The sequence below is a fragment of the Perissodus microlepis genome, chromosome 13 (assembly GCF_051167445.1).
Source record: "Perissodus microlepis isolate ML-2025 ecotype Zambia chromosome 13, ASM5116744v1, whole genome shotgun sequence".
Taxonomy (NCBI): Eukaryota; Metazoa; Chordata; class Actinopteri; order Cichliformes; family Cichlidae; genus Perissodus; species Perissodus microlepis.
In genome coordinates, this window is record NC_140473.1 from 31,011,408 (window position 1) to 31,033,385 (window position 21,978).

General features: G+C 43.0%; 2 protein-coding genes and 2 pseudogenes across 2 annotated transcripts; all 4 read right to left on the reverse strand.

The window, feature by feature from the left end:
- Window positions 1-1,563: 1,563 nt before the first annotated feature.
- LOC146375386 (uncharacterized) lies at window positions 1,564-3,610 on the reverse strand (annotated as a pseudogene).
- Window positions 3,611-8,044: 4,434 nt separating this feature from the next.
- Window positions 8,045-10,395, reverse strand: LOC146375387 (SLAM family member 9-like). Its single transcript, XM_084948914.1, has 2 exons — window positions 9,859-10,395; window positions 8,045-8,296 (listed from the first exon to the last, which is right to left on the reverse strand). The coding sequence occupies exons 1-2, from the start codon at window positions 10,393-10,395 to the stop codon at window positions 8,045-8,047; spliced, it is 789 nt and encodes a 262-aa protein (XP_084805040.1).
- Window positions 10,396-13,798: 3,403 nt separating this feature from the next.
- Window positions 13,799-16,346, reverse strand: LOC146375388 (T-lymphocyte surface antigen Ly-9-like). Its single transcript, XM_084949003.1, has one exon. The coding sequence runs from the start codon at window positions 16,336-16,338 to the stop codon at window positions 15,616-15,618; it is 723 nt and encodes a 240-aa protein (XP_084805129.1). The 5' UTR covers window positions 16,339-16,346; the 3' UTR covers window positions 13,799-15,615.
- A 3,334-nt stretch (window positions 16,347-19,680) lies between these two features.
- LOC146375389 (lymphocyte function-associated antigen 3-like) lies at window positions 19,681-20,377 on the reverse strand (annotated as a pseudogene).
- Window positions 20,378-21,978: the final 1,601 nt, after the last annotated feature.

Genomic DNA, 21,978 nt, shown 5'->3' on the forward strand with positions numbered 1-21,978 from the left:
GTTGTAAGGTAAGACGTTATATTAATACAAAGATGGAGAAAACCTGTAATCAGATGATCACCATTTGAGCAAGCGTCTGGCAGAACTATGCTCTGTGTGCTTTTAACAATCTAGAAAAAAACTGAAATTATACTATTCGAGAAATCACCTGAGCTTTTGTCATTGTGGTCAAATTTATCAAGCCAGAAATCACAAGGAGGATCCAGTCCTGACAAATACACTCGGCATTACTCACACAAACTAAATGTTTTGGAACAATAAAAACTAAACTGATATGAGCAACTAACTGAAACAAAAATAATAATTCAAAATGAAGTAAAACTAATGAAAAAATCAAAACTACAATGATGCTGTCCTGATCTTTCATTGTTCATCAGTCAAATCTGATTGTTTATTCTTAATGTCATATTGACCAGGTCACTCTTGCAGAGAGATCAAACTTTATTCTTAAGTTTTATTCAGGGTAGTGCAGGTCAAAGAGATTCACAGATAAGATGGCAGAAAAAAGTAATCAAAAACATAAAAAGCCTGAAAAAGATCAGCGTTTGAAGACTGATATTTGATATCTGACACATGATTAACACTGAAAATAAAGCAAAAACTTGCATTTCCATTTCAAACACTGGGTTTTTCTGCCCCAAGCCATCGCAGGACTCCCAGAGATATCATAAGTCTGGATTTAGAAGAGAGGCCTGTTTATTCTCTGTGGAAAACATTATTGATGGATTCGCTCTCTTTCTCACTACCTGGGACTCTACACCGTGTTGTTGATGTCCACTGAATACACAAATGTGACAGCTGTAGTCATGTTCCTGATTTTCAGCAGTGGATCAGTGTTCAGGTGTGAACAGCTGCTAAATCTGCTCACACACAGAACCATAAATGAGGGCTGTTGGTCAAAACCATGTTTGGGGATTCTGGGGGAATCCGTTTTCTTTTAGTGCTGTGGAGTGCTGTGCAAAAGTCTTGAGCCAAAGATAACACACTTTGAGATAAAATAACACTTTTGCACCAACACACATTTACAAAGGTGTGCACCACGTTGTTAAAAAATCTGAGGAAACTGGACAAAAGAAGAAGTGTGAGGTCTAAAAACTTTCTACAGCAGATGAGCAGTGAAGGTCACGTCTTTAAGAAAGAGGAAAGCATCCAGCAAAGACCTGACACAGGACCTGAGAGACTTAGAGCAAAATTGGGTAGCTGGACCACAAAGGTGCAAAAGTAAAGAAGAGAAAACATATATGTGAGTGAACTATACACATGGTGTATATGTAAGAAACACTGAAACAGAAACATTGTGAGGCTGCATACAAGGGCAGTTATATAATATAATAAATAAATAATTAAGTCCAGTGAGGGGAGTGGACAGCCGATCAGCTTCTCTGCACTTCTGATGACCCTCTGTAGTCTCTTCTTGTCAGCTGTTGTGCAACCAGCGTACCACACAGGGATGGCGTGCACCAGCACGCTCTCGATAGTGGCATGGCAGAAGGACAGGAGGTCAGTCTGCAGCCTGTTCCATCTCAGGAAATGGAGGCGCTGCTGGGCTTTCTTCACCAGGGCTCATGTGTTTGTGGACCAAGATCGGTCCTCAGATATGTGGGTGCCGAAGAACTTAGAGGAGGACACCCTCTCCACATAGTCACCTTTCATGGAGAGGGGAGGGGGATCGGTTCTTGTTCTGCAGAAGTCCATGACCACTTCCTTGGTTTTCTTGGTGTTTAGGGTGACGTTATTGTAGTTACACCAATCTGACAGCCGCTGGATCTCATCTCTGTAGGCGGTGTCATCATCGTTGGTGATGAGAGGATCTGGACCTTCAGCTGATCGTCTGCTGTTCACTGAAGCCTCATCAGAAACGTCTCAGTGAAGGACGGCTGTCAACCGAAGATCAGAGGAACAGGTCTGACGGAGAGATGAATCCACATCTGACGTGTTTGGCTCAGATTATAGTCAGTATGGCTGTTGGAGATATGAATTATTAACACAGAAAGTTCCAACATATTTCGATCCGCCATACAATACCAGCAACTTCCTGTTCCAGCAAACACACTTCAGTGCAGTGAAAGCACACGTGGATATAATAACACACCGCAGGACCCCATCAGTCATGGAAGGGCCTCCACAGAGCCGACCTCAGCGTGACTGAAGCAGTGTGGGATCATCCTGACAGGGACCAGAACAAAGAAGAAGCCTGGAGACGTCATCCCGAGGATGCTGACAGAGCTGACAGAGCTGCTCACAACAAAGATTCAGTTTCAAGCTTGTTAGAGTTGTACAAACTCGTTCACCTTATGTGCTGCACTTCTGCGTTTGTACATTTCACTGAATCATTGCAGCATTTTCAAATTTTGACTCAATCATATTATTTTTTCTGCTTTGTATCACAGTTATTTGGTACTTCTCTGTTTTGTTTTTCAGTTTTAATTCAAATAAATTCTGACAAACACAACAGACTCGTACTTGGAGGATGCAGAGCTGTAACTAAGCTGCAGTCTGCAGTGAGAGCAGCGCCAGGTTTGCTTCCTTTCTGTTCTTCTGCGTCTGTATGCATCTTTATATTTTGCAAACATTTCTGGTTTTTATTTGTTTGAAATTGTTTCTAAATTGTTTTTCATTGTTTTAAATACTGTGTTTTGCCAGTGAAGCTGTTTGAACCTGTATGTGTGATCTGGGCCACACAAATAAAACTCTAGAGTGGAGCTGTTCTCTCTCTGTGGACACTGCTGCTGCAGGAGAGGACACTCTGTGTATAACAGCTGACTCCTCGATGAAGCCACACCAAGCTGTTACAACAGAAACCCAGGCTTGTAGAAACAACCACAGCAAACAGACTTTATCTGATAACTATTTTGCTTTAAAAAGCAAAATATTCACTTTTATCTACACCAGAAATTAAGGCGGTGGTTCAGCTTCAGCTGTGTGTGTTTCTGCATTTACAAAGAGTCTTTCGTTTTGTCCACAAACACACAGCCGCCCAACACGGAGCCAGGATCGCCAAGGATCTCATCACAGCACCTGAAAGTGTGACACAGAGTCCACAGTCGGGGGTTTTCTCCTGGTAGAGTGGATTATCGATGGGCTCGCTGTCGCTCTCACTCACCAGGTTCTTCATCCTGCAGGAGAAAGTTTTCACACGCTGTTTCTTCATTACTGAGGATCTCCGTCTTCTTTCCTGACTGCTCCCACTCTCCATCATCCTTCTTCCAGAAGTACTCAACAGGCCCATTTTGATCAGTGTCTCCATCACAGCTCAGTCCTCTGAGTTCACGCGACACGCTGGCGGCTGCACGCTCACCTCAGGCTGGGGCACATCTTTGATCTCCACAGTCTGATAAACCCAACACTGGACCTGGTTGCTGATCTCCACTGAATACACTCCAGTATCCGCTGCAGTCATGTTGTGGATTTCCAACACCCCGGTGGTCGTGTTCAGGTCTGAGCGGCCTTTAAATCTGCTTTAATATCTCAGAGGAATCGAGCCTTTCACCCACTCAGCCAGCAGGTTTTTACCGTAGGCCCAGGCAGGACTGAGGACCAGTGTGCCACCAACCTTGGAGTATGAGAGAAAAATCTGGGCTCCAGAAGAGTTCAGTGCAGCTAACAGCATGTCCACCAATCAGCACTGAAGTGACAGATGCATGCAAGGGCTTGAACCACTCTCTGCACTGCTGTGTTTCCCTTCAGTGAGTGTGGTGAGACCTGTCACGAAAACTGGAAAGAAGTCAAACCCCCAATTCAAATAGTCATTTTGTTTCTGCTTCAGGGAAACTTTGATGCGCAGCAAAACTTCTCACCTCTGCCTCAAGCTTCCTGGCCAAGCACCCCCTCACACTGAGCCTCACTGACACTGCAGCATGCAACAACCTTAGCAAGAAAAACGTAAACATTTTCACTCAGGAAGACAATTCAACACGCAAAAGGAGCTAACTGAGTTTGCACACTTGTACTCGGGTTTTCACCACTGCATGGCAGTGATTTACCAGAAACAGTTAGTGCGGTGGCCTCAGTAAGATATAAGAAGGTGCAGTGTTTGGGCTGAGATGCAGAGCTGCTGTGCACAGCACTGTTACCTTACAGGAGGAAGGGTCGCTGTTCAAACTTCCTGCCGACCTTTCTGTGGAGCATGCACGTTCTTCCACTGTTCAAACACACACGCAGGCTCACTGCAGAGTCTAGATGTCCCTCTGATGACAGATCGAGATCCTCCAGCCCACAGCTTGGGTGATGCTGATCAGTCACAGTGGCAGAGGCTTCATTATAAAGCAAGCTGGCTTCACTTTAAAGACAATTTTTCATTTTTGACCAGGACATGTCCTTCAATGCACATATTAAACAAATATGTAAGACTGCTTTCTTCCATTTGTGCAACATCTCTAAAGTTAGAAATATCCTGTCTCAGAGTGACGCTGAAAAACTAGTTCATGCATTTATTACTTCCAGGCTGGACGACTGTAATTCATTATTATCAGGATGTCCTAAAAACTCACTGAAAAGCCTTCAGCTAATCCAAAATGCTGCAGCAAGAGTCCTGACAGGGACTAGAAAGAGAGAGCAGATTTCTCCTGTTTTGGCTTCCCTTCATTGGCTTCCTGTTAAGTCCAGAATTGAATTCAAAATCCTGCTCCTCACATACAAGGTCTTAAATAATCAGGCCCCATCTTATCGTAATGACCTTGTAGTACCATATCACCCTATTAGAGCACTTCGCTCTCGCTCTGCAGGCCTACTTGTTGTTCGTAGAGTATTTAAAAGTAGAATGGGAGGCAGAGCCTTCAGTTTTCAGGCCCCTCTTCTGTGGAACCAGCTTCCAGTTTGGATTCGGGAGACAGACACTATCTCTACTTTCAAGATTAGGCTTCAAACTTTCCTTTTTGCTAAAGCATATAGTTAGGGCTGGACCAGGTGACCCTGAATCCTCCCTTAGTTATGCTGCAATAGACGTAGGCTGCCGGGGGATTCCCATGATGCATTGAGTTTTTCCTTTCCAGTCACCTTTCTCACTCACTATGTATTAATAGACCTCTCTGCATTGAATCATATCTGTTATTAACCTCTGTCTCTCTTCCACAGCATGTCTTTTATCCTGTCTTCCTTCTCTCACCCCAACCGGTCGCAGCAGATGGCCCCGCCCCTCCCTGAGCCTGGTTCAGCCGGAGGTTTCTTCCTGTTAAAAGGGAGTTTTTCCTTCCCACTGTCGCCAAAGTGCTTGCTCATAGGGGGTCATATGATTGTTGGGTTTTTCTCTGTATCTATGAAGCGCCTTGAGGCGACTTTTGTTGTGATTTGGCGCTATATAAATAAAATTGAATTGAATTGAATTGAAAAAATTAAAGACCAAGAAGCAAAGTCCACCTTTTATGTTGTGTGAGACGTGACGGCATCATGACTCACTGCCCTCTGGCTGGTATAACTTCTTCATGGTGGATTTGGGAAATAAACGGGCTTTTACATACTGTGTGTGGACAAATAAGTGGCTCCCACAGCCCAGTACCACATAATTGGCTTTAAAACCTGTGGACTGGCTTCAGTAATCAAGTGCATGTTTGCTCCCCTCAACATCAGCAGTAACGGGACTTTGAGCTTTCCAGTCTGGACAAACTTCATCATCACTTGTTGTTTTCCAGCAGTGAAAACTTGGTCTCATCTGGGACTTCAGCACTTTCAGACCGTTTGCTGTCCTCTTCCAACACTGGCTCACAGCGCCACCCTGTGGTATTAGATGATATTACACAGAAGTAGATAGTATATGGTTGGCTTTTCTACTCTGAGCACTCGTAGCGCTTTGCCCAACGTGCCTCATTCACACCCGTTTTCTGTCTGTGTTTTCTATGTAAGTACTTTCTATCTCACATACATGCACAGCATGCAGCATCACAGCTGCTGGTAGCATTCTCCTGTAAGCTACTTTGCAGTGAGTATCTTATAACATACCTGTCTATTCTAATACGTCATATTTTGGAGGGTTTTCAGGTGGTGTTTTTTTAAAGCTGTGTCTGTACGCGTCTTTTTCCACATTTTACTGAACACTAAATGTAGTTTATAATTGAACAATCTAATATTAGCCATCCAAGCTGAAATATAAAGAGTGCACACAGCTGTGCATGGTGTTGTGTGATGACACATGTCAGGAGCCTTTGTGCTGTAGGTCTTTGTAGTCCTGCAGTCCTGTGGCTGCTTTGAGCCCACGTCCTGCTAATCGGGTCCTAATCCTGCCTCCCTCACACAGCTACATAGATAAACAGATAAAGTTAAATGTGCAGCCACTCTTTCCTGGAATAATCTGCAAAGGAGCTGAAAGTCTTCAGGGTTACTTTAGGGTTCAGTTTTAAAGGTCTTGGTCAGTATGTGTGGCTTTAAATGGGTTTGAACTCTGAAATATGTTTTCGTTGGTACTGTGCATGGTGGTGTTTCTAAGTAGGTCGCTCTAAGCAAAAGAGACGAATCAAACTTTATTTGTACAACAGGTTTCATGCAGTTTAAACTGTTTCACAGATAAATGACGAGCTGATATAATATAATACATTTAAGTAAACCATCTGTTAAGAGGCATCAGATGCTTGTGCTGCAGCCTGCTGAATCTAAACTGAAAAACAGCAAGATGCTAAGAAGTGAGCAATAGCTGGAGATGTTTACACAGTCCTGAACTTTTAGTTATTTTAATGTTTATAGCCTCAGTTTTGTGGACACAGCGTGTCTGAATAGATTATTGTGCACATAACTGACAACATGAATCTGATCATGCTGTTAAACAGCCCGTCTTTCTGTTTGCGTGTTTGTGACCCTGAGCCGCTCAGCTGGTTACAGGATTTCCCAGAGAAGCTTCTCAATAACACACACACACACACACACTTGTGTTTCTGCTGCTGAATCTGCTTTAAAAATGCAAGAAGGCTCACAGGCAGCTCTTCCCCCTGCAAGACAGAACTAAAACAGAAAACCTAAACTGGGAGGAACTGGGATGATGACGGACCCTCCTCATGAACACAGCAGGAACAAATTTTATCAAACGAGAAAACGGAAACTGGACGTAATACAGAAGAGACAAGACACTTTCAAAATAAAACAGGAAACATGAAAAACACCGAGAAGTCTAAACACAACAAACGATTAATTATTTACAAGATACAAAACTCAAAAACAGGACCCAGAACCACAACAGCTTTGAAACTACAAACAAGCCACCAGGAGGCTCACCCCTGCTTGTATCCATCATCACCCAGAGCTCATGACTACAGGTGAGGGTCGGAAACAGATCAACAGGTATCTTTTTCTCTTCAGTGCTTCCTGTGGTTTCCTTCAGTAGATGTGCGGTGAGCCTCATCATGAAAACATTTGTGAAGGGGAAGTCCCAAAAACCTTTTTATAATCCCTCTGAACCACTGAAGGCTGATATCAGAGCCTTGACTGACCGCCATGAGATAACAGCCCCGCTTTAAAGACCCACATTAGGAAGTCTGAGCAGTGGTGGAGACAGAAGTCACAGCTTTGTCACCTCGAACACCTCAGGATCCTCCTGAAGAAGTTCAAGAACTTAAGAAGAAAAATGGAGCTTAAAAATCTAGTTTTGCACTTTTTTAAATAAATGTGGCAGGTCTCACTGAGCATGTGCAGTGTGAGCGTTATCATTCAATCTTGTTTCTGATTGGAGGAAAAAGACTGGGTGCAAATGTTTCCAGGTGTTGCTTTAGTCAAATTTTTAAAAAGCCATAATGATGTTAGACTGCATCACAAAGCATTTCTCTTCAATGATCTATTTTTTTTTTTATCAAACTTGATTCTGTTTGATGAAGCAAAGACGCTGGAGGCAGAGACGATGAACAAACTCAGCTTTTAATACTTACTGATTGAAAGAGGGGAAACAGACAAATACAAATACTGTAAAAGGCACAAGAACAGAGAAAACTACAAACATGGCAGACCATGGCCATGACAGCCTGGTGATTATCATTACTATATAGAAAATAAGCAGAACAGTTTTATGAGCAAATAAATGTGAACTGTGCTTTAGTCTTCACCAGGAAACCAAAGGTGATGGTCAACATTAAACTGCATCATTATGACCTTTTCTGTGTTTACAGACACAGACAGAGAGCAGTTTCTGGCACAAAAAGTAGACGACGGCAACAAAGAGCGCCACGATCGCCAGAGATCTCATCACAGCACCTAAAACTATAATCCAGTGTCCACAGTCTGCAGGTTTTATCTGGAAGAGTGGATTAAAGAGAGGTTTGCTGTCTCTCTCACTCAGTCGATTCTTCATCCTGCAGGAGAAAGTTGGGACACGCTGTGTTTCCTCATTACAGGGAGTGCAGAATTATTAGGCAAATGAGTATTTTGTCCACTTCATCCTCTTCATGCATGTTGTCTTACTCCAAGCTGTATAGGCTCGAAAGCCTACTACCAATTAAGCATATTAGGTGATGTGCATCGCTGTAATGAGAAGGGGTGTGGTCTAATGACATCAACACCCTATATCAGGTGTGCATAATTATTAGGCAACGTCCTTTCCTTTGGCAAAATGGGTCAAAAGAAGGACTTGACAGGCTCAGAAAAGTCAAAAATAGTGAGATATCTTGCAGAGGGATGCAGCAGTCTCAAAATTGCAAAGCTTCTGAAGCGTGATCATCGAACAATCAAGCGTTTCATTCAAAATAGTCAACAGGGTCGCAAGAAGCGTGTGGAAAAACCAAGGCGCAAAATAACTGCCCATGAACTGAGAAAAGTCAAGCGTGCAGCTGCCAAGATGCCACTTGCCACCAGTTTGGCCATATTTCAGAGCTGCAACATCACTGGAGTGCCCAAAAGCACAAGGTGTGCAATACTCAGAGACATGGCCAAGGTAAGAAAGGCTGAAAGACGACCACCACTGAACAAGACACACAAGCTGAAACGTCAAGACTGGGCCAAGAAATATCTCAAGACTGGTTTTTCTAAGGTTTTATGGACTGATGAAATGAGAGTGAGTCTTGATGGGCCAGATGGATGGGCCCGTGGCTGGATTGGTAAAGGGCAGAGAGCTCCAGTCCGACTCAGACGCCAGCAAGGTGGAGGTGGAGTACTGGTTTGGGCTGGTATCATCAAAGATGAGCTTGTGGGGCCTTTTCGGGTTGAGGATGGAGTCAAGCTCAACTCCCAGTCCTACTGCCAGTTTCTGGAAGACACCTTCTTCAAGCAGTGGTACAGGAAGAAGTCTGCATCCTTCAAGAAAAACATGATTTTCATGCAGGACAATGCTCCATCACACGCGTCCAAGTACTCCACAGCGTGGCTGGCAAGAAAGGGTATAAAAGAAGAAAAACTAATGACATGGCCTCCTTGTTCACCTGATCTGAACCCCATTGAGAACCTGTGGTCCATCATCAAATGTGAGATTTACAAGGAGGGAAAACAGTACACCTCTCTGAACAGTGTCTGGGAGGCTGTGGTTGCTGCTGCACGCAATGTTGATGGTGAACAGATCAAAACACTGACAGAATCCATGGATGGCAGGCTTTTGAGTGTCCTTGCAAAGAAAGGTGGCTATATTGGTCGCTGATTTGTTTTTGTTTTGTTTTTGAATGTCAGAAATGTATATTTGTGAATGTGGAGATGTTATATTGGTTTCACTGGTAAAAATAAATAATTGAAATGGGTATATATTTGTTTTTTGTTAAGTTGCCTAATAATTATGCACAGTAATAGTCACCTGCACACACAGATATCCCCCTAAAATAGCTAAAACTAAAAACAAACTAAAAACTACTTCCAAAAACATTCAGCTTTGATATTAATGAGTTTTTTGGGTTCATTGAGAACATGGTTGTTGTTCAATAATAAAATTATTCCTCAAAAATACAACTTGCCTAATAATTCTGCACTCCCTGTATTGATGATCTCCATGTTCGTTCCTGACTGCTTCCACTCTCCGTCTCCGATCCTCCAGGAATACTCGACAGGCCCAGCAGCGCTGACGTCTCCGTCACAGCTCAGTGTGCAGCTCTCTGAGGTTGAGTTACACAACAGCGGCGTCACACTCACCTCAGGCTGAGGCACTGCTTCGACCACCACTATCTTATAAACCCGACTCTGGACCTGGTTGTTGATCTCCACTGAATACACTCCAGTGTCCGCTACAGTCATGTTCCTGATCTCCAACACTCCCGTGTCAGTGTTCAGAGTGGTTCTGCCAATAAACTTGCTGTAATATGTCAGAGGAATCGAGTCTTGCACCCACTCAGCCAGCAGATTCTTGTCGAATTTCCACACGACGCTGTAGATCTGTTCAGAGACCGGCTGAGGGCTGAGCTGAAGTGTGTCACCAACCTTGAAGTACTCCACAGTCTGATCCTGAGAGAAGCTGGTTGCAGCTAAGAGCAGCACAGCCAGGAGCCAGAAACCAGCCGACGTCTCCATGTTCACAGATCAGTGCAGAAGTGAGTCTTTGCAGCAGTCTTAAAGCTTCTTTTCTCTAATCTTTGTGGTTTTCTTTTGTGGTAAGCATGATCATGAAAACAGTTGTGACAAGGAAGTCAGCCCAGTGCATAACACACATGAGGACATGAATATAGTGTCTGTGATTATATGAAGAAGTAGACTGAGTAAGCTGACTGCCCCGCTGTAAATGTTCCTGTCTGGTGCCAATCCCGAATACACAAACCAGATTAAGTTCTACTGGTTGTAAAAGTGGATAGAAGGTAATTTGGTGTTTGTTGCATGTTCCTTTACATCAGTATGTTTGTGGTGGGGTGTGACTTTTGGCTCTTAGGTACTACAGTGTTTTTAAACTCCAGGAAATCCCAATCCTGGGGGCTGTTCAAACAAACACAGCAGGAGTTATTAGATCAGCTCTTGGTCGAGTTGTGTTCAGATAACAACTTCCAGATTCGATCCAGAGATGTTTGGCATGAAGCAGTGTTCACGGTTTCAGAATAAGTTGTCAGTAACCTTGAAGACCTGCTGGAGTTAACCAGGCGTTTGAACAAAAGTCTAATTTTTTTTCCTTCTTTGGCTCTCGGAGGAGGCGGACGCACTTTTTCTCCTCTCCCTTATCTTCCCTGCTTATGTCCTTGTCTAGTCTCGTGGTTTTTTTGTATTTTCCCTGGAATATTCTCTCACAGTCTGTTCTCTAAAACCTAAAAGAGGAATTATGGATTGGATCAACTGGTCCCTAAATGCAATTGACACCCTTTCTCAACGAGAAGTTTGGGCTCGGGTGAGCCTGAGTGCTGAAGATATCTACCTATTCGGAACCATGGTAACAGGGTTCTGGCTGATCGGAGCTGGCTTGGCCCTGACTTATCGAAGAATTAAGGAAGCGGAACCGGCTGTTCAAACCCCCACAAGGCTGCCCGCTGGGATTGGAACGATGGGAGAGGCGTGAGTTTCTCAAAATGGGCTCATTGAGTCAGCACGGATAAGATCTTGGAGAGGCTACGGCTGCTGTGAATACTCAGAACAAGACCTCTGACTGCAGACTGGATACATCTCGGAAGGGCTCGCTCGGAATAATATCTCTGGGCGCAAAATTGGATGACATCTCGGGGAGGCACACTGCCGTGAGTTCTCAGAATCGGCTCCTTGAGCACAAGAAATGACAACATCACAGAACGCAAGTATGGCGAAGCTCGCGGCTCTCCAACGGGAGATTGAGAGACCAGTGTTGGACTGTAGAACTGCTTTGAAATTCATATGAGTTGTTTGCACTAAAGTAAAACATACCATCACTTCATGCGGATACCCTCTCTCGGTGCCAGCTGCAAGGCCGGAGCTGAACAACAACACCCTGATAACGACTGTGTTTAGTCTGTTCCTTCCCATTCCATGCAAGGCCACCTGGGTTGGCTGGAAGACTGTTTACTTAGCCTGGCAAGGCGAAGGACACTGTCTCAGCTGAACTCTGGACACGCACACACATACATATACTGATACTGATAAGCACTCACTGACGCATCACCCTCCCTACCCCGGATCCAACGCCACCTCCAACGCTTACCTCCCCTCTGATGTGGACATCGGGTCAGCTGGAGGCGCAGTCGAAAGATTGCAGCGGTCCCAGATCAGATGTACACACTGGAACTCTTTCCCATGTTGCTGTCTGTGTTTATTGTGCTATAGTGTGTTGATATCTGTGCATTCCTGTATTATCCTTTTGTGTTACACATTTCAATGTTTTTTTCCTCGCTACCTAGCCTGACCTGTCTCCCCAATGTGATGTTTGTGTATTGTATGTACGGTCGGCAAAAGACCTGCAACTGACAAATAAAGGCTATCTCATCTCATCTCATAAAATATTTTATTCCTGTCCTCGGAGCAGGCAGCAGGCCAGATACACAGACAGATGCTGGTGGTCAGTCCAGAGATACTGAGAGGTTTGAGGACCACAGTGTCGCCAACCTTAAAGCACTTCTTTACAGACTGAGAGAAGCTGGTTAAGCTGATGTCTCCATGTTCACAGATCAGTGCAGAAGTAACAGCAGCGTCAGAGGTCCTGCACCCTGTTCCTGTTTTTTAAGCCAGGAAGAGAGGACGCTCCTAAATAAAAACCAGTTCATGAGCAAATCTGTTCCCAGGTCTACAATGTACTTAAGAAACACATTATACGTCCAGCTGTTTATCCTTTCCAGGTTCGCAGGGAGCATAGACACAGACAGCCACTCACACACAGTTTCTGCTAACTGCATGCGTGTCTGGAGTACCCGGAGAGAACCCACGCAAACACGGGGAGAACATGCAAACTCCACATAGAAAGACCCTGGCCTGGTGGAGGACTTGAACTCAGGACCTTCTTGCTGTGAGGCAACAGTGCTAACCACCCATACATGTATAACCACTGGTTAATTACATTATTCAGGATCTCCATCTTCTTTCCTGACTGATCCCACTCTCCGTCATCCTTCTTCCAGAAGTACTCGACAGGCCCGGCTTTGTTAATGACTCCCTCACACACCAGTTTACAGCTCTCTGAGGTTGAATTACACAACAGCGGCGTCACTTTCACCCCAGGCTGGGGCACTGCTTCGATCTCCACAATCTGATATACCCGACTCTGGACCTGGTTGTTGATCTCCAGTGAATACAGTCCAGTGTCCGCTGCAGTCATGTTCCTGATCTCCAACACTCCTGTGTCAGTGTTCAGAGTGGTTCATCCTTTAAACTTGCTGTAATATGTCAGAGGAATCGAGTCTTGAGGTGTCCACGTTTTACAAGCTGAACTGTGCTGTAGTCCACAGGAATCATCCTTTTTAGTCCATATTTATGTCTTGTACACACATTTAACACAACTTGTGACACAAAGCTTGCCTGCTACTGTCACAGCTAAAAAGACATGAAAAGATTTACAAAACTAATAAAGGAGTGTGAAAAAGAAACTAATGAATCACTGCAGGCTGGATCATCCACTAACTCAGGTAACTGTGATCCAGCACAGAAAAACACAACTCCCACTTGCATCACGTTATTTTTTTTAACTTACTTTGAGATTTAATATTACTTAATCTAGCTAGCAGGTCTATGGAGTGCAAAGAGTGCCAAAATCAAAGTAAATGCATTATTAAAAAAATGAATTACAGGTCTCAATAAATAATTAAAATAGGAGTCAAATATTCAATCATATATTTAATAATAATAATATTTAATTTCATATATAAGTAATCAATTCCATAAACCTGTAATCAATTAATACAAATAGTATTTGTTATATTTAATTATTTCACTAATATTTCATGGTTCGTGGCTACAGGTTATTACCATCTGATAGTTTATCCTGCACAGCATATTAAGACAGATTGATCCCAGGTAATAGACAGATGCGAAGGACTCGGAGCAGCAGGAGTGTATTTAGAATGAAATCATAACTGTCTGTGACGGAGCAAAACACCCAAAACTGCAAGAAAATTTTGAAACTGTCCATTTCTGGGTCACCAAATACTCAATTCAGTTCAGTTCATTTTATTTATATATCGCCAAATCACAACAACAGTTGCCTCAAGGATCTTTATATTGTAAGGTCAAAACCGTACAATGAGACAAAGAAAACAGAGAAAACACCAAGAATCATGTGTTCAGTCACGCTCAAATACACTTTTAAGGTTTGCTTAGGCGAGAGTCTGGTGGTGTAATCATCAAACATCTGGTCAGCTTGTCAAGACAGAGCTGCAAAAGTGCTCTGATGTTTCCGAGATGTCAGGTCCCGTCAGCCTAACAACCAGCGATCAGCTGACCGGTGGTCAGAGCTCACAAGACCCTCTGTGAACAGCCGGCTCCCAGCGCACTGACCCTCACCTCTCAGTGGAGGTAAACACAGGACATGATTCACTGAGGTGAAGCAGGTGATGTTTAGTTTACTTCAGGGTTTTATTTGTTCCAGTTTGGCTGAGACTGAAGTCGTTTCATTCGTTCAAATATTTACAGCTGAAATATCTCAAATGTAGCTGACTAACGTGAGGAAATCTCTCTTCTAACATGTTTACGGTCACTGATAAAACTTTAAATTGGAATTTAATTAGAGGATCATCAGGGGGTCCTTTTGTCCCTTTGTGGGGGGATACTCCCACTGGGTTTAAATCTGGGACTCTCCACCATTTGACCTTAGAACTGAAGAAGCTGGATGACTGAGAACCTTCACAGACATTTAAATTGGAAATGCTCACACAATCCAGAGTTTTTGTGTAAATCTCATTAAATATTTTTATCCAGTAAAGTCAGAAATAATTAAATCTTCTATTAAAGAGATTAAAAATAAAAAAAAAATAGGCTTTTATAGCCCGTCAGGACATTAAAGGTTTGCTGGACATTTATTTTAAAAACGTGAAATGATCATTAAATTGCTGGAAAAACATTTTTTTATTAAACTGAGATGAGGCTGTTGTTATCTTGGTCACTGATGTCACAGGTACATCTGTACACTTTGTCTGATCTCTCACCATATTTTTGTCTCCATGACAGGTTACAGATGAATAATTACTTTCCAAACACGATCTCTATAACAGTCTCTGGAAGAAAGGACACTTCAGGCAAGAATCATTTTTAAAAGGTGAGTTTTAAATGCAAAGTTCAAAGAAATAACAAATCATGGAAAATATTGAACCCTGAAGGCACTTCACAGAAAATATAAATAAAGACAGAGATGAAAAAACAGTCTGACACAAGAAAGTCAGACGTATAAAACCACAGACCTGAGGGGGCGAAACTAACTCGGCGCTACGAACACGAAGGACGGAAAACTGACAAAAACAGGAAGTGAAAACATCAAAGGTGCAGAACAAACAAATCACCATAATGAGTAATGATGAAAGAGGAACTAATATATCAATGACAAGTGCAGACAAAGGAGATACAAAAACTCTAAAAAGGACAAGAAATGATTTAAAGAAAAACTACAAACATGGCCGACCATGATAATCATTAGTGTGGAAATAAAGCAGAAACGTTTTACAAGCTAACAAACATCAACTTTGGTTTAAGGAGAGCAGACAGGCTTTAATCGTCATCAGGAAATCAAAGCAGATACTTGAGTTTAAACTGCATCATCATCATCACTTTTACTGCATTTACAGACGTGGAGCATCTCTCGTTTCTGCCTCAGCAGGTGGACGACCACCACAAAGACCCCCGCGACCCCAGAGGTCACAGCGCCTAAACTCCATTTGTGATCTGGGCCTTTGTTAGCGGTTCACTCTCTGTATCGTCACTGACCGTCATCGCTGATGATGAAGATGGAAAGCGAGGCATTTGGAAGAGTGGGTTAGGGAGAGGTTTGCTGTCTCTCGCACTCACTGGGTTCTTCATCCTGCAGATGAAATTCGTAACACGCTGTGTTTCCTCATTATTGATGATCTCCATGTTCGTTCCTGACTGCTTCCACTCTCCGTCTCCGATCTTCCAGGAATACTCGACAGGCCCAGCAGCGCTGACGTCTCCGTCACAGCTCAGTGTGCAGCTCTTTGAGTTTGAGTTACACAACAGCGGCGTCACACTCACCTCAGGCCGAGGCGGTGCTTTAATCCTCACAGCCTGATGAACCCGACTCTGGACCTGGTTGTTGATCTCCACTGAATACAGTCCAGTGTCCGCTGCAGTCATGTTCCTGATCTCCAACACTCCTGCGTCAGTGTTCAGAGTGGTTCGGCCTTTAAACGAGATGTGATCTCTCAGCTCAATCAAGTCTTTCACCCACTCAGCCAGCAGGTATTCATCACAATACCACACGATGCTGGTGATCTTTTCAGAAACCGGCTGAGGGCTGAGCTGAAGCGTGTCGCCATCCTCAAAGTACTTCTTTACAATCTGATCCTGAGAGAAGCTGGATGCAGCCAAGAGCAGCACAGCCAGGAGCCAGAAACCAGCCGAGAGCTTCATGTTCACAGATCAGTGCAGGAGTGACAGCAAACCACGTGTCAGAGGTCTCAAACCCTTTTCCTCTTCCGTACAGCCTGTGGTTTCCTTCAGTGAGCGCAGTCTCAGTCTTTGCTGATTCCAGGATGTTCCTCCCACAGTTTTGCCAAAATGACCCAAATGCAGCGAGCAGACAAAGTAAACACAACGAAGTTTTAATTAAAGTGAATCTAAAAGTGAACAAACTCCTGAACAGACAACAACAAAGAGTAAAGCACAACAGGACGTGACTAAACAGCAGAGCACAGAACCAAAGACATCGACTTAATGATGAGATATGATGAGATGCAAGAAGTCTAAACACAATACTCTCTGTTAGAGAACTCCCAATAATCAGTTAGATATGTGTGTATGATGGCATATGGATACATATGAATATTACTGTTAATCTAGAATAATCATAGAAACAAATGATAACAAAACTCAGTCTACTCAGAAAAACAAACTCCAAACTCTCCAGAAGTTTATCAACAAGGTGTTTTAAAAGTAAGTTAGCCGCAAAAAAACAAAGGACTGGAAGAACTTCATGTCTAATTAATTAATGTTTTTGCTTTAAATTCCAAATAAAGATAGAAAACATTACATATCTATGACGTGGTAGCCAAAGCTCCAGCTGTCATATTTACACATGTACATTAGATATAACTGAGTCTGATCACCAGCCAGGCAGCTGCTGCTGGTCGCTGTTCATTATTGTTTCAGAGCCAGAGGATTATTCTGAGCAACACCCGCTCAGCAGCTTTCCTGGAGCTGTCAGCAGAGTGCAGGCGTCAACTTTAACTCGGGTTTGATGTTTCTGGTCGAGACAAAGTTTCATCATCAAGTTCGTCGTCACTTCCTCCTCTCCTTTAGCAGCTGTCTCCATCACTCAAAGCTTCTCTGAAGTTCACTCGTTTGCTGTCCCGGTGATCAGGATGTCCTCTCCTTACACCGACTCACTGCTTTATCATGTGGTACAACATGCTATTACACAAACGTCCAATCCATGGTGTGAAAATGATTCCAATAATGCAGAGACAGTCAGGGGGGGGGACCCTGAGGACAGCGCGCTCTCAGAATCACTCAAGTGAAATCTAACAGGTGATATTTAGTTTATTTCAGAGTTTTATTTGTTCCAGTTCGGCTGAAACTAAAGTTGTTTCATTCGGCCAAATATGGAAAGATGAAACAAACTTACGCCGACCAACACGAGGAAATCTCTCTTATAACATGTTTGCTTTTACTGATAAAACTCGCTGAAGTCTTGAAAAGCTGCTGCATTTTCTCACTTCCATGTGAAACAGTTACTGTGACTATTAACAGTAACTCATCTATCAGTCAGACGTGGCAAAAGCACAGACATCCTGTATCTAAGTAGAAGTATAGATAATACCATTAATACATTCTCCAGCAAAAGTTGAAGTACTGATTAAACTTCTTTACTCGAGTAGTTAAAAAGTACAGGCTCTGAAATGTACTTAAAGTAAAAAGTAGCTCTTTGGACGTTTCTACCATCTATCTTTGTGCAAAGCTAACTGTTAACTACTAATTATAATAATAAAATAATATTAAGAGATGGTAAATGGACTGATTCTTATACAGCGCTTTTCTACTCTCCTGGAGTTCTCAAAGCGCTCTATACAACATGCCTCATTCACCCATTCATACAAGCACTTCTAATCTACATTCACACTCTGATGAACACATCGGAGGGCAACTTGGGGTTAGTATCTTGCCCAAGGATATTTGGCATGCAGACTGGGGAAGCCAAGGATTGAACCACCAACCTTCCAATCAGTAGCTGATCTGCACGACCACCTGAGCCACAGCCACCCAGAGATAGAGATACAATTTTTATTTCAGTCTAAATTTTAATTCTAATAAAGGTGCTCAGCATGAATCGGTTAAGTAGAACATGAGGAGAGAGAAAAAAGGATTATAAAAAATATCTTGTTTTCCTGACTTTACCTCTAAACAGGAAAGTGGGTACAGCCAGAGATTAAAATGGGCGTCTACCACAGTGCAGCAAACTAACCTGTTCATCCTGCAGAGGATTTTTATGTAAGCTTTAAATAACACAGCTGCTCTACCTCAGTTTGATCTGCATGTTTCAGAAAAAGAAAAAAATACTGTCACGTGTACAAACAAAACATGAGGATTTACATATGAGCTTTATATGAGCAGTCCTTCGCTTTAACTCTTCTTCCTCTCCTGTCCCGTCGTTCTTATCTTTCTCCATCTCTGAGTGAAGTTTGCTCTCTCTCTTGTCTCTCCCTGTGAGACAAACATGTGTGTTTAAAAAACGTTACTCCCTTTATGCTCGCTGCTCTTCTGCAGGGCTGGATGCTGAAGTATCGCATTCGCAACTTATGGACGCCTGCAGTCGTTAAATTCCAATAATTAAAAACACCGGGCCACTTTAACCCCGACACAGTTTAGCCTCTGTTTACCTGGTGATTAATACATGAACAGGAGCAGTGACATGAAATGGGAGCTGAAACTCCCTCAAATCATGCAAACCAAAAGTAACGAGCCTGCTTTGAATATCACTGATAGCCTTCACTTCTATCACTGAAGGCTGATGTTAAATCAAATTGGAAATGCTCACACTGGGAACATCAGAGTTTTCCTGTAAATCTCATTAAGTATTTACGAGGCTCTTATAGCCCAGCAGGACATTAAAGGTTTACTGAACAATTATTTTAAAAACAGGAAACGATCATTAAATTGTTGAAATAAGGTGGATCCATCACAAAGCTGTTCTTGGTCACTGATGTCACAGGTACATCTGTAAACTGTGTCTGATCTGTCTCAGCATATTTTTGTCTCCATGTCCGGTTACAGATGAATAATTGTAAACATGATCTGTCTAACAGTCGCAGGAAGAAACAACACTGAGGCAGGAATCACGTTTAAAAGCTGAGTTTTTAATACAAAGTTCAAAGAAATAAAAAATCATGGAAAATATTGAAAATATTGAACCCTGAAGGCACTTCACAGAAAATATAAACAGGGACAGAGATGAAGTGTCAGTGGTATAAAACCACAGAGCTGACGGGGCGAAACTAACTGGGCGCTACGAACACAAATTACGGAAAACTGACAAAAACAGGAAATGAAAACATCAAAGGTGCAGAAAAAACAAATGACCAAACTGAGTAATGATGAAAAAGAGATCACAGCACCTAAACTCCACCTGTAATGTGGGCCTTTGTGAGCGGTTCACTTTCTTTAACTAACACTTTGCTTTAAACTGCATCATCATTTTTCACATTCACAGACCAAAGACCACGGCGACCATCACAGAGATGATCACAGCCTCTAAAGTCACGGCGGCTTCACGTTCTTCATCGTTACTGACCGTCGATGCGATGGTACCGATGAAAAGACAGATGTTTGGAAGAATGGATTGTGGAGAGGTTTGCTGTCTTTCTCACTAAACAGATTCTTTATTCTGCAGGACAAAGTTTCCACACGCTGTGTTTCCTCATCATTGATGAGCTCCGTGGTGTTCCTTCCAGACTTTTCCCTCTCCTTCATCCTTCTTCCAGAAGTACTCGACAGGCCCGGCTTTGTTAACGTCTCCCTCACACACCAGTTTACATCTCTCTGAGTCTGAGCAACACGACAGCGACTTCGCTGCCACCTCAGGCTCGGGCACATCTTCGATCTCCACAGTCTGATGAACCCGACTCTGAACCTGGTTGTTGATCTCCACTGAATACACTGCATTGTCCGCCAAAGTCATGTCCCTGATCTCCAACACTCCCGTGTCAGTGTTCAGATTGGTTCGGACTTTAAACTTGCTGTAATATGTCAGATCAATCTGGTCTTTCTCCCAGTCAGCCAGCAGGTTTTTATCGTATTTCCACACGATGCTGTAGATCGGTTCAGAGACCGGCTGAGGGTTGAGGACCACAGTGTCACCAACCTTGAAGTACTTCTCCACAGTCTGAGCCTGAGAGAAGCTGGTTGCAGCCAAGAGCAGCACAGCCAGGAGCCGGAAACCAGCTGATGTCTCCATGTTCACAGATCAGTGCAGGAGTGACAAAAACCACGTTTCAGAGGTCTTAAAACTGTTTCCTTTTTGAACATCCTGTGGTTGCAGCACAAATACATTAAATACTTTAACAATTCTGTTTTGCAGTGTTAGTCAGTGAGTGACTGGCTGCTCCCGTATGGGATCAGAACGATGCCACCTTATCCCATAGTCCAGCCAACGATGCGATTCACATTCTATAAACGCAGCTAATCAACGTCGTTGACAGGCTATGACAGCGTCCTTATGCACCGACACCGGTGTTTTAGCGAGCAAAGCGGCTGATGTGGAGTGAAGCCACGTTAATGACAACGTGTACAACCATTGGAGATGTGAGCAGGACAGACGGAACAACTGACGGAAACAGTGTGGACTTTATACCAGTTTTTAAATTGTGTTGATCGGCCACGTAAAACCAGAGTTATGATAAAAATATCTGCAATGTTTGGTTTCCTTCCTGAATACTGTCGTTGTTTATATTTACTGCGGGAAGAAACGGTAAAAACGGCGTTTTATAAGGAAAACGCTCGAAAGCCTGTGAGCAAAAACAACACCAAAAAACCCCCCAGCCTTTCCTATTGGTGGAAAAATGTACCATGTGGACCAATCAAAACATGATATGGCAAAATGGCATTTAGTTGTTTAGGAAGGGGGAAGTTTTAGGAGTGAAGGCGGAGTTTTGAGATGTGAGAGATTTGCGACGTTTAGCACAAATCTTGTGTAGTTAGTGTGTAGTTAGTGTGTAGTTAGTGTGTAGTTAGTGTGTAGTGTAGTCAATAGTTTTGTTGTGTGTGTCAGAACAATGAGGCGACTGCTGAATGTTACAGGTGTTACAGCAGTGATACATCTGCTGCTGTCAGGCCTGCAGGTATCAGGCTGTTGTTCTCCTTCATCTCATAGTGGACAGAAATTATTTTTTGGAGCAGCACAAATAATTTGTGTGGCATCAGATTTGATGCAGAACAGCTGATTGTTCTGTAAATAGTTTGAAATGTTTATTTAAAAAACGCCTTGGCTGCATTTTTAGATAAACAGCTGCAAAAAACTTTGTTGTTTGCATAACTCAGTTACTTTTTTGAAGAAGTAACTATATAGTTAATTGCCCAACATTGGTCATTATTTACTGTATTTTGCAGACAGAGAGTTACAGACTCTCTCCCAGACCACAGACTCAGAATACAAGTCAGAGCTTTATTGGATTTCAGGTTATTTTTCCTTCCAATAGTGTTAACATGCTACAGGTCATGAACAAGATTTTTTTTAATTTTCATTGTCAGTGGGCTAAAGCAGTTAATTAAAAGTAGTCTAACATAAATGTAAATGCTGTAATTTGATTATTTTAATAAACCATCTAACTTGGATGCTGGCGTGACCACAGCGCACACGTCTGCTGTTGCTCACAGTGGTCCAAGTGTCCGCTCAGGGAGTTTGTGTGTTCGCTCAGACAAGAAGAATTTGAGGGAGCATTGCTCACACCTCGTACATGTCCTGCTCCACCTTCACATGTTTCTCTGCTCTGCTCATCGCTGTTCTTGACAGTCAGTACCAGTACATTTCTTCTCCATTGCTCAGGCATCCTCTCATTC